The 13493-nt window shown below is 44.2% G+C and overlaps 1 protein-coding gene across 1 annotated transcript in view; it reads left to right on the forward strand.

Annotated features, from left to right (window-relative positions):
• Window positions 1–13493, forward strand: part of pag1 (phosphoprotein membrane anchor with glycosphingolipid microdomains 1) — a 29552-nt gene that overhangs the window by 6916 nt on the left and 9143 nt on the right. The window contains exons 3-4 of the mRNA XM_052071207.1: window positions 11002–11233; window positions 11344–11401. Of these exons, the coding sequence (XP_051927167.1) occupies window positions 11046–11233; window positions 11344–11401 (246 nt within the window). The 5' untranslated portion in view covers window positions 11002–11045. The remainder of the gene's footprint in view (window positions 1–11001; window positions 11234–11343; window positions 11402–13493) is intronic.

The following is a 13493-nucleotide window of genomic DNA, read 5'->3' on the forward strand; positions in this document are numbered from 1 at the left end:
AGTTCCAGACCATGAGGAAGGCAACCCCAAGTGCATGAAAATAATACCTGCCCCACACATGCATATTTTGTCTGTGTATCGCTGTTTAATCATGCAAATTCGGTTTTTTTTTTTACCTGACCACATCAATAATTCGTGAATAATTGCTAGAATAATCAATTCTAAAAATATTCAATGTCTGCAGCCTTACTTTCACTCCAAAAGTTGCACATTTACTGCTCCATTTTGACCCTGCCATTCCATGTGCACACAGAGCAGCAAAACTGGGAAGTTGTGGTCCATCGACCTGACCGGGAGTACGTAACTTCACGCAAAATGTGACTGATGAGGACAATGAAAGGGCGGGAGGGCGGTTGTAATCATAAAAAGAGTATATTGATATTCAGCGCCAGAGCTGCTGACCTTCTGAGAATTGATTGGTCGTTTGTGACGTGGGGCACTTGGCAAGCGCTCCCGGATCCCATTTTGCAGGAGCTTGCGCACCCGCAGCAAACGTCGGTCCCATCAGGCAGCGCTCGCGGCCGTAAAGGGGAAGCCAGCTGACCTCGCGCGTGAAACATTAGCCACGCTGATTGCAAGTTGATACGCGGTGAGCTAACACCTCAAAAGCCACATCAAACGAGTTGGTTGCTACCACCGCAGCGCTCTGAAAAGCAGACCCGTTTGTCCTGATGTACACTGGCCGCATTCCTGCCCTGCGCAATACCTCCGAGCACCCAGTCTGAGCTTCATACTTGCGCTGTATGTTTGCGGTGAGAAAACTTGCCGGATGCGATTAGCAGAGATTGCTTCTGGGAGGCTCTTGTGGGAAATCAAGAGTCCCTCTACTGCGGCTCTAGTCACCACGACACCGAGAGCAGAGCGGGGCTTCCTGTCTCGTGCTTTGTCGGAGGATGAATTGCCCAAAGGCCAACAAAGAAATGAAAATGTGCTGCCAACCTTCTCCCTTAAAGTTGTTTGGTCGACATGGTCTTCATATATTCGATTAGTTCATGACAAAAATATCCAAAACGTTCACCAAAAAAAAATGAAGCTAGGTTTATTGAAGATGAGGCAGGAATCAATTTTACACACAAAAAAATGTCTGTACCGTATTGGCCCGAATATAAGACGGCCCTGATTATAAGGCGACCCCTTCTTTTTCAAGACTCAAGTTTGAAAAAAAGAATTTTTGAACACCGAATTCATTTTTATCCAGAAAATAATGACAGTACATCTGAAACAAATGATTCTAACAATATATTTAAGAAAAAGCTTGTTATTTTGCCTCATTAAAATCTTAATATCTGAACATTTAAATATGTAAACTAAAGTGCAATCACATCCAAAGATGAATGGCTTCTGGTTTTTGAAATGTAAATTACATCACAACCTCTACTCAGCTGCTGATCTTCGACCCACTTTTCTACAGATTGTCACTACGTTTCTCCATTCTCTTCTATTATTTTCTTCTCTTTTCTCTCTTACCGCTATTTTTTATTTTTCTTCTTCGTGCTACCGCTATTTTATTTTTATTCTTTGTGACAGGGGTTCACTTTGGCCTGGGGAGTCAAGTTCAGCATTCGCTTCAATGATATCTGGCGCCATCGAGCGTCGTGAATGTGCATAATGTATAGACCCCGAATATAAGACGACCCCACTTTTTCAGTCTTATTTCAATGCAAAAAAACACCGTCTTACATTCGGGCCAATACGGAAATTTATAAAAAGTTGCATTTGTTCTCAACTCAAAATTGTCTGATGACTACAAAAATACAAAGGTTCACTGAAGACAGAAATGTCAAAACCTCTCACAAAAACACATACGTTTGGTCAATAATGATTACAAAAAAAAATTCAAGTGTGTTTTCACGCGTGAAGACAGCACTTAATCCACAGGTTGCCAAATGAAATCAATCTCGACAAACATTTCAGTACGTGCCGGTTAATGATTACCATTTGACATGCGCATCTGTACGGTTGCTGTCTGCCAACCCTGGCTTGAAAATAGCGGATCTTTCCCGGCTTAGTTTTGACAGTCAAGGGTGCCGAAACTTGCTGCGATGTCACAAATCAGCCAAATGCAGGCACACTTTGGGAAGGAAGCTCGTAGCGAAACTTGCTTGCCAAATTTCTCATTTGATAGGTTGGAAGGCCCTGCAGAGACTCCGTACACAAGCTGTTAAAAACAGCAGAACCCCCTCCCCACTCACCCCTTCCTCCCCCCTCTCGGGAACACCGCGGCAAGTCTGCAGCACGAATGTCAAGTGCTGCATCAGCACCAGAAAGAACATTCCGCCTCGTCACCCACTTGCGCACACTCAGCAGTGCCGTCAATCTCTTTCAGCCTCGACCGAATAATACCGGACCGTAATAATTCTTGCCAAAGAAAGTGAAAAAAGGAGGCTTTGAGTGCCTCGCTGTTGTAGCGCGGTGCGATGAAACATGGATGAAGCCCAGAAATCTGGGGAATGTCGGTCGTTGACGGTATGCCGAGTATTTCCACACGCGCTGCCAAACCAGTGTTCTTTTAAGGCAGGTCATGAGATTGTTACCTGATGACAGCATAATTTTCGACTCTCAGCACACACAGTTGTACCCTGTATTGTAAAAAAATTCTCAAAAATCACAGATTAACTCAGTCACTACCAGCCAATTCTGGACCAAGTCTGAAAAGACGTATAAAAACGTCTTTGGGAGTGAATGAGTTAACAGATCGTTCCCAAATGTAGGTTAGCGACCATGTCAAAGTGTCCACTTGCTCTCATTCGCGAGACATTTTTTTTCAAACATTCTCTTTCCCGAAACAAAGTCAAATCAAGGACTTGGAGGCCGTACAAACTAGCAGTCTGTCAAAGCTTCCACGCTCCCAAGAATCTAAGAATAACATCAGGGATCAAGCATCCAGGAAGTGAAAGGCCTCTCGCCTTCCTCAACAAGCGACTCTTTGTTGGACTCTCTTTCGATGTACTCTTGCGTCCTCATGCACTCCGCCGGACTCTCCGTTTATCTTCCTTCCTTTGAACATCGCCACCGTCTGCACATTTTGCAATCGGGCCCACCCGTCTCATCCAGACCGCAACATGGCCTCATTTGATTTGATTTCATTTCACCCTGCCCTCTCTCAGCCGTATAATAGCTTCTGTCAACATGTGCACTCACTGAGTTAAAAAAAAAACAAACAAAAAAACAACAAGCGCCCCCCCGCCCCCCATCGAAGTAATGTTTCTGATCAAAGAGATGCTGAGGTAGAAAAAAGGCAGGAAGGGTACAATACCTCAAAGGCTCCCTTTCCAGTTTGATGGCGATGAAAGGAAGTAAGATGGACAATATAATGGCTCGACAATAATGGCTGGCATTACAATGCTTCATGTCAAACAGAAATTATGAATATACCACTTGTAGAAGAAGTTAAAAAGTAGATTGTCAAAAAATGGGCGTTTTCTGAAACGGCAAATGCGGCCGGTGGTATGCACGGTGGGCAGAGAGCGAAGATGGGGCGGGGTCCTCCAAATGAGACATGACACAATAAACGTCGGCCATGCAAATGAGCTACGCTCCTTATCCCGACCCGAAGCGTTAGTGGCCAATCGGTTCAATCTCGCAGCGGCGTTTGTTCACAAACGCGTTTGCCTAATAGCGGCGTGCTTTTGAGAACAACGGCAGACGTTTCGAGTTGACTGTTCTGAATAAAAAAAATAATAAATCAGAGCGCCTAGTTGCTTGAAGGAATCTCAGCAGACAGGAAATAAAGCGATTGGTGCGTTTTGGGAGACATCCTGCTGAGTCGGCATTTCCCCCTCGAGAGAAGCGAGAGTGAGATAGAGAAGGAGACCATCTCCAGAGCAAAAATTCAAAATGTGTCAATGCAACTGTGTGTCACCAGCGACACAAACATTTCTTTGTGTTCTTTTTCAAAATAGTAATTTGTATCCAGAAAGAGAGACATTCTCTTGTAACAAACACTTCAGTCCAAACAACTGCTCGGAATGACACAAGAAGCCTCATGGGAGGTTTTCACGGGAAGCAAAGCCTCTCTGTCTCTTGTGAAGCCTTTTTAAGATAAGATAAGATAAGATAACTTTATTTGTCCCACATTGGGGAAATTTTCAATTGCAAAGATTGGGTAGAACAAAAGAAACTAAACAAAAGAAAATCATTCAAATATGAACTGGATTGAAACTGTGACCTCATGGAGTTCAGCTGTAGAGTTTGACATTTTGGGGCATGTCATCGACTTTGTTACCAATCGTCAGTCTGTTTTGGAAAAGGGCCAACATGACCCCGAAATTGTCTCTTCCAACCAAAACATTTGATCTCCCATGTCATCTAACTTCCCCGCGACAGAATTGCCCACGCTCAATGACACAAAATGAACTTTATGAGTATTTATCGGTCAGCAATCGGACAACATCCCGGGGACAAGTTCATCAAGTCTAGTCTGGGATGCCTGGAAATCACAATTTACAAGCTTGCGTTGAGGCAAAATGGCACGCTTCCTGTATCTTTGAAGGCCTTTCTTCATGATCCTTTTTTTTTGTGGGTCTGCTCATGGTATCAAATATCACGTTGCCAAGTGAAACAAGCTTTGAGGGCAGCATTTTTCTGAAGAATCATGCTTGGGCCTTATTTCACCCTTTTAGCGACAGCGGTTACTCTAGTGGACAGCTTTTCGCGTAATCAGGTTTCAGGGTGCATGAAAGGATTAATAATGGTCAGGGAAGCGCGCGTGAAACAATCGTCCGCATGTGTTGATGACCAACTCGGTTTCATTTAGCAAGTCTTCCCCTTTGCTTTGACCCGTGACTGTTTCTTCCGTCGCTCATTACGTTTCATCGTCGGTGGCGGTTCTGCTTCATTGTTCCGTTTGAATAAATGAGAAAACGACTGCCTGTCGGGTGGCCCGACAATAAATACCCACGACTGTATACGCTTCCTTTGCTGCTTTTCTATGTGAAACGCAGGAAGAGAGAGAGGGGGAATTCCAACAACGCTACACTCCCATTTGCATGCTTCATACACCATATCTTATATACACACACACACACACACACACACACACACACAGACACTGAGCCAGCGGTAACAGACGCTGCCAGTTGTTTCCAGCTGTTCACCCCCTTCATTTGTGCGGCAAACAGAAGCAATGCCGCCCGTGATTGTAAGCCGCAGACAATCCCCAAACAGCCGGCCCAAACAAGGGCAGCGCTTGTTGCGCCAAGTTCACGTCACATTCGCGTCCGCCGCTGCTGTGCGACGCATCCAATCTGAAACCCTCGTTGCTGACAGGACAATGACGGCGTCCGGTTTAACCCTTTCATGCACCAATATCGAAACATGTAACCTGATTACGTGATAAGCTGTCCACTGTCGTGACCGCTGTCCCAGAAAGGATTAAGGGCCGTTTTCTTCCAGTCGTCGCATGCAAAATGTGATCAAATAACAGCTGAAAATAGCATGGTTACATTTTCCTGAAAAATATTTCTGAAATCTTTGGCTTTTTTTTGGGGCGGGGGGCGCTCACATAAAAACATGACGTTCTAGATCAGGTGTGTCAAACTCATTTTTTGTCATGGGCCACATTTTAATTTCCATTTCCCTTGAGGGGCGGGGGGGGGGGGGGCGTTGTGACCGAAACCAAAGTCACACCTCGGTTTTCGACCAGAATCCGTTCCAGAAGGCTGTTCGAAAACCGAAACCACTTTCTTTTAAAAAAATTAAAATCTCTATTGAACACGTCTGCTCACAATGGAACGCTACGCGAGGAAACATCACTTCCTCGTGTAAGGAAGGCGAGAGGAGTCAAGTGGCTCATTCAAGTGTGCTCATTTTGCTTGAGAACCGATTTTCGGTCGTAATCCGAGGCATAAAAAAACTTTTATGGTCGAAAACCGATTTGGTCGAGGACAGAGACATTCGAAAACCGAGGTTTGACTGTAATAGAAGCCAATAATTTATTCAACTATTGTTGAAGATACTCTAATGAGGGAGTTCTTACAATATGTCTCTTATTTATGACATATGAGAATTTAAAATTTTCGTCAAGATTTTAGCACGCGTCATGGAAGTTGACATGTTCAATTTGCTTTCGTGGGACACAAAAAAATCTGTCCCAGGCCAGATCTGGGCCCCAGGCCTTAAGTTTGACACCTGTGTTCTAGATCAAAAAATGTGCTTCCGCCGTCTCAAATTTTAGGGTGAAAATGCCACCGTGGGGGCAATGCGCATAGTGCCCTTTATTCCAACCATGTTGGGTTCAAAACCGAAAGAGATCCAAGATGTCAAACCAACAGCTAGCCAAAACGTTTCACTTTTTTTCAACTAGTTTTGACTAAAACTGGTTGTTCGCCACTTTTTCATATTCTCGGGATGCTCTGAATAATGCAGTGAGGGATGCTAAACCCCCGCTGCCGCCATTGTTGTGCGGCTCATCCTCCAGCCCACATTGCCACCTGCTCTAGAAGGAACTTTCTGGGTCGCCGGGGGATTAGCAGGTCCAAGCGGAGGGGTTTGCTGGCGGATTGGGGGTCCACAAATAGGTCAGAGTGTGACATTTCAAAGCGAGGCGACATGACTTTGAAGGCGAGTCGCTACAGCGGGAACACATGGCTCACTTCCTGTGTTCGGGCTTCGTTCCACTTGTTAGCATGTGGCTAGCCTCCCATTGATCGATAGCTATTAAAAGCGAGTTCACATTAAAGGAGACTCATCTTAACGATCAACGAATTGATCCGTGTATGTGCATCCAAAGTCTTAATAAAAATGTCAAAATTATATTAAATTATAAATTATATAGACACAGGGCTAACCGTTCCATTGAAAGCCTGGCTTGTAACTATTATGTCTGCTGTTGCGACGATCGGCCATTTTAGCGGCCCCGCCTCTGCCAAAATCTATGCTAGCCGCTAAACGCTAAGCCTATAAAAACCATGGCGCGCAGTATTGCGGCGTAATCCCAGCTACATTATTACAGGCTACAAACCTGTGCTTAACGCTCACGTCCTTAATTCCATGACATGGCTGCAACCGGAGAACCGTATTTTCCCAGGATTACGTTTTGTAAATAACCGCTTGATTGACCCAACTGAGCAACATTAACTCTTGATCAAGTTAATGCAATGGATTCACTCCGCATCTCCGGTCTTGTTAAACATCCCCAGAAAATGTTTTTAAAAAAATTAGCCTCCCCTAAACTGTTTTTTAGGGCTCACCACACGCCATAATAACAGCCCAGCGGCTGTGATCTGTTCTAGTTTTTCCCGCGCTGAGTGGGACTTGGCGGGGGCCGCGAGAGGCAGCGTTCCTTAACCGCCAGGGTAGGGACAAACACCCATTCACGAGGACGCGACACAATACGGCCACAGATTAGGATGCCAAGCGGCACATGAGGATGAGGACGCCAGATCTCCTCCCCCCCACCCCCAAGCAACCTCGCTGTGTGTGACGATGCGCAGACACAGCACCCGTCTGATGATCATGATGTTGTCGTCATGGAGATTTGCATGTTTTGCTTTCTTCCTTCTTTTCTTCGCTATGCCGCCTAATTCTGTCTCATTGTTACATTTAATAGCGCCACGTGTTCAGAGAAATTTTCCCTTTAAAAAAAAAAAAACGAGATATTTACGTGTAATATTCGACCAGCTCCACACCGTTGTAATTTTTCCTCGATTAAACGGTGCTACCGAAATTATTTTCTTCTGGCTTCCATTTAGCCTTTCTCAGTGAACCTTGTTTGACACGCTGACATTAATTTGTCCCTGCGGTCTGCGGAGAACACGCTTTCTGGATGAATGAGCACCTTTACTGTAATATTTCATGAAATTGTGTGCCCCCCCCCTCCCCCCACACATTATGCGGCTTCATTCCTGTCCTTTCTCGCGGGGGCCTTTTTGAGGGCGTTCGGCACCGATATTCCCCTGCATGTCGTTTTCTTGATCAGGCCCAACACTTGTTCCGCGTCAACGCGCAGCAGCAATCCCTCGCACAAATCGCGGGATTTATCCTCCTTCACTTTCAAGGAAATCACTCATGTGGGGATTACGACAGACTTTTTCAAGCCGCTTAAATGAGGCACAAGTTGATCTTGCTCCGGCGTCCCCTGCTGTATGCGCTTTGCTTTCTGATTAAAAACAATCGAATTTTAAATATAGAGAACACTTGATTTCAAAACCACTCCTCCATTTAAAGCCATTGTAATGTCGCAAGGATGACTCAACATCTTTTTTTTTTTTTTTTTGCTTCTCCGTTGTTTGATGGTGTAGATGAGTTTGACACGTCCTCATTTTGTTTTATGACGTACGGAAGTAAAAGTGCAGCACGTGAGAGCAAACGGTGGCCAAATTTGGATCGTCAAGTTCAAACTAGAAAAGAAAAAAGAGGAACATGGCACACTGTACTTTGCATTTGTATTTCCTTTGTGAGACACACCCTGCCGCAAAAGAGCTAAATGTGGATGCGTTTTTGCTTGACGTCCTCGTGAGGGTCACTTGGGGAACAGCATGCTTGAGGTGTGTCCATCATTTGACCATTGACCTCTTTTTGAATGTGAAAATCATGAATTTGTGGTCTCTTTTGGACGCCATTTAGGGGAATCCAAATGTTTCCTCTGTCCATCATTTTGGAGCATGAACGAATAGTAAAGGTCCAAAGTCATCTAAGCGGTGCTTTATGGTCCATAAAGGGACAGAAAACTGACCGTTTTCCCAAAATGTATCGCACGGATGAATAATTAATCACCCAAGGGATCTGGTCCAGTCGCCCACTTGCAGAATTGATTTATTAATGGTCGCGTTCATTACTTTTATCCATAAGTGTAACACGAGCATGGCTAAATGATAGTTATCCTGTTTCCAGTAAGACTGCTCCATTTGTCACGCCGAAATCAGCAGAGCTGCTGCCGGGGCGGTGTTGCCATGGCAACAGATGTTCCCCGCCGCCAGTTCGACATGTGCGATGTTTACGTTTGCCGGCGTTGTCCTATTCCGTCCCACCCCCACCCACCAAATGGCCTTCATGGGGTCAGGGCACAAGATGGCTGCCAGCATGTGTGAATCTGACTGAGGCAGGTTACTGCCAGAAGCGCGCTGCTTTCAATGCATAAAATGAAATGCATTTTCATCCAAGGGGAGACTAAGGGCAAACTTGTTTGTCCCCTATTCGAAATAGTTCAGCAGGACACTGAAAGCTTTGCCGCATTGAATGCATCAATTGGTACGAGAAGGGGATGGGTCGCTGTAGTCAGTCCTTCGCAATGGTGAGAAAACATTTTTTTTATCCAAGGGGAGTTTGGGGGCGGTCTTGATTTTACTTACTTTACAGTAGTACAACTGCGAAAATCTCACTGACAGGCAGTCATTATGAAAACTAGGGAAATCTGGATTTAGTTCTGAATTGTGATTTATTTATTTTGCATCATTTTTATTCTAGAGGAGACTGAGGGCACTCGTGTGTGTCTTTAGTTTCCAAATTGCAAAAACCACACCACATTGATCTGACCGCGCTCACAAGCAAGACTTGCTAACAAACAGCGAAGCCGAACAAATTTCCCCTGTATGAAGGAGGCCATTTTTAGAATGAGGGCGAAGTGCAACAAAGTGGAGACTGTGGAGCACAATGCTGCAGTTTGAGTAAATCAACGCTCTATTTGCCGAACACACACGCCACCCACAGCTTCATGCCAGGGTGTTGCTGTGGCAACGCAGCGTCGTAGCTGACTGTCATTATTCTCTACCGCAAATCAATGCTCAGTGGCTCATTCTTCATTCCTTTCTCGAAGAAGCAAGGAGGTCACATGTTGGCATCAGTTAATTCTTCACCGAAAATGTTGCCACAAAGTTGAACTTTTTTTCAACCTTGAAATCAAGCTTCCTACCACAGATGCGATGCGTCCATTTGGACGATGCGGTTCGCTCTCGCCAGCTGCCGCTAAAACCTGTTGACATTGCGAACGCAGCCCACGGCAAGGACAGGAAGTGCCATCGCTCATGCCCAACAAACGCAATCAACTCCATGGACAAAAGTCCCATGCTAGCCGAGTTTCAAGTTTGCATTTGCCCTGGCATGCGGGGCCGGAGTGTTTTGGGAGTTAAATTGACGGCGGATGGAGATGTGAGCAGGTTGCTGATGGTGACTTGTGTGCAGACGCTGCCGCACTCTTGCAGTTTGTTCCACTGCATCGCTGCTCTCTGCTGCCACCTGCTGCCCAATCCAGACTTTGTTTCACATGTTTGTATAAACTTTGTCAAATGTACTGTTGGTGTAACATACAGCACAGATGAAATTTCTTCCCTCTCAACATAAAACAAGATGAGGAAGGCGCGTGATTGCACATTGTATGAATGACAGATGCATATTTTTTGAACAAAACTTACATGTACTGTATGTCTCCATGGAGGAGGGAGAACAAAAACATCTGTTGTTTTTTTTTTAACATGTAAAAACAGATTCTTTTTTGTAGGGGGGCTTTGTTGTCTTTACATTAATGTCATATTTATTGAAAAGTTCAATTACATTTTCTATGTGATTATCTGGGAGAAACATGCTGAGGGGGGAAAAACATTTTAAAGTCATTCTTAATAATTGGGACAATTTCGAGTAAATGTTGCTTTTTGATTATCTGAATAAAAATGACAATTACAATCATCAATTATTACTATCCTTATTTCAAATAATTAACTTTTTGTGCAGTTGAAGAGTAAAAAAAATTTTACATGCAAACTTTAAAAATTCCTTCAAAATGTAAATGTATATATGTGACTATGTACATTTATTATGTTTGCACGTGTTTCAAAAATAATAAAAACATGAAGTAAATAAGAAATTATATTTTTTTGACAAAATTAATGTGAACATCATCACTATCCAATGAAAATGCCACATTTCTTTTTTCTCCGTGGCACAACAACAAAAAATGGACTATTTATGGATTTCAAATATTATATTATATTATAAATATCACTATTAGGATTCAAATGCATCCTAATAGTGGGGAAAAAATGCTCATTGTGTTATTTTGGTTTCTAGCTGGCGCCTGTCCGATGTGCTCTCCTGTCCTGGTGTGATGCATCATGGCCCCCTTGCTGAGCGGCGTGTGGTGGGGGCCTGAGGTGGCCGCAGGGGCGGGGGGCCGGGCGGCAGCCTGGGTGGTCAGCGGCGGTAGCAACGGCGCCCAGCTCGCCCTGGTGGCCGCCCTCAGCACCCTGGCCACCCTGCTTCTGGTGTCCGTCTTATTGCTGCTGTGCACCAGTTGCCGCGGGTGAGTGCAATGCCCGATGGGAAATGTAGTCTTCACCAGGCACAATCTGTTCAGAAGAACCTCAATGGAAATTCTGATTAAAAAATGCTCCGTTTTGTCTTCTTTTGCAGGCAGAAGAAACCAGCCAATGGGCATCCGACAGGAGACAGAGTGGACCTCATGGATGGAGTGAGTACAATACACACACACACACACACACTAGGGATGTGAATCTCAGCACTGAGGACGATTCGATACACATCTCGATGCACTACCAGCGATGCGATACTTAAACGATACTTGGAAGTTTCTGGAGACACGATGCGATACGTTTCACCGTCTTCACGATGTGCTATGACGCGATACACATTTAGTTCAAATCAATGCGATCCGATACGATACAGTGCAATTTGTTGTGATATTGTGCAATTAAACATGATGCAAATACGCAAAGAAAAAAAGTTTTAAAAAAGATGGAATTCAGTATGGTATTGCAAAAAGTAGACCACTTTATTCCTTATAAACAGTAGAACGTGTAAAACAACTTATTTAAGCCCTTTCACAATTGGGTTTTGTGCAAAGAAAATTTAAACAATTTGGCACCTGAGACTCACAACTGTTGCTGTAGTGTAAACACAAACAGACTACTCACTGAGTGTCTTGTATGAAATATCCATCTCCATAGGACAGAAAAAAAAATACAATTGAAACAATGTGGCAGTCACCTCAAAGCTGCTGTGTGTATTGTAGCGTACACAGACCACTCTCACTGAGTGTCAAAATGAAATGTCCAAAAGAGTCATCCATATATAGTTTTTCCTTGCGCGGTCACAGTGAGCTGCAAGGGGACACCCAAAATAAGAGGCGATTTTTTTCTGATCCTGACCTGGTTTACCAAGAGTTTCTCCGGTGTCCAACGAGGAACTGGACGGGAAGGCGGGGGCGGGGGCGGGAAACTTGTCAGTGATGTGGTGCCATCGTTTTAAGTGGTCTGCATATTTGTGGTGCTGCCGTTGTATGGCTCCGTAGTGCGACATTCTTTGCAAATTACGGAGCTTTTATCAATCTTTCCGTCTTTCTTTTCGAAGCCGTAGTATTTCTAAACATAATATCTGAATGTTGCGAGCGCATTAAATAAAGTAGTTTCCTCGCTGCTGCTTGCGCGAACTTCCATAGTGTATCTCGAGTAGTGTACTGGACTGTATGTACACTCGGCTTCCGTCCGTATTCAACACAAAACGCAAAGTAATGATGGTGCATTCATTGCGCCTAGGAAAGGGCAGATACGTGACGTCTAACATGAATAAAACGGCGCTTGAATCGGATTTTACCGATACCCACCAATGCATCGCGATGCATCTCGATTTCACCCGTCAATCCCGTCGTACCCCGTGAATGAGCCGATGCACTCGCATCGCGCACGTGCGCATCGATGTATCGATTAATATCGATTATTTTCCACACCCTTAACACACACACGCTTCTTCAATATAGGAACAAGAAGATGTCAACGAATTGAATGAGTTACATCCAATTCAGTTGTCTTTTTACATTCGTCAGCTGATGTGACACGTTTGTCCTGTTGATTTAAAAAAAAGGTCATTCACTTCACTTTATTTTTACTTTTTAAAATTTAATTCCCACAAGCAAATGAAAAATATGCAGGGATATTTGTTAAGTTCAATTATCTTTAAGGAAACATTTTTCAAATAAACAAAATTGCTCAAATTAAATCAGCTTGAAATAATATGAAATAAAAACTCAAAGAAAACGAATGATCAGGCAAAAAACATTTTTTTAACGAGATTTAAGTGACACCATAAAGCATTTTAGAACGGCACAGTCATTAAATAAAATATAGCAATAAAGAGGAGAGAGAAGAGTTGGAAGAAGTGGCTGGGGGAGGGAAGTCTGGGCTGCTATGCTGACCCGCCCCAACCCAACCCCAGATGAGCGGTAGAAAATGCATGGATTAATTGACGTCAGCAAAGAGTGGTTTGATGGAGCTAAAAGATGACGTAATCTAGAGTGGAGCTTCATTTACTGCGTGCGTCCACTGGGTGCCGCTTTTGTCCCAGCCTGTCTGTCTCGAGCTCTTAACTCTGCAGAAGGGGGAGAAAAAAAAAAAGAATCTTCCTCGTCCTCATGTGAACTACTGACGTGTGCGTTTCTCGCTAATGATGAAGCGGAGGAAGAGGGGGATGTGTTGTTTGATTTCTTTTTAACTCTGCAGAGGCTGACGCTTCTCACCTGTTTGCTTAGCGAAGCCTCTACAGAAGGA

The sequence above is a fragment of the Hippocampus zosterae genome, chromosome 7 (assembly GCF_025434085.1).
Source record: "Hippocampus zosterae strain Florida chromosome 7, ASM2543408v3, whole genome shotgun sequence".
In the NCBI taxonomy this organism is placed as follows: domain Eukaryota; kingdom Metazoa; phylum Chordata; class Actinopteri; order Syngnathiformes; family Syngnathidae; genus Hippocampus; species Hippocampus zosterae.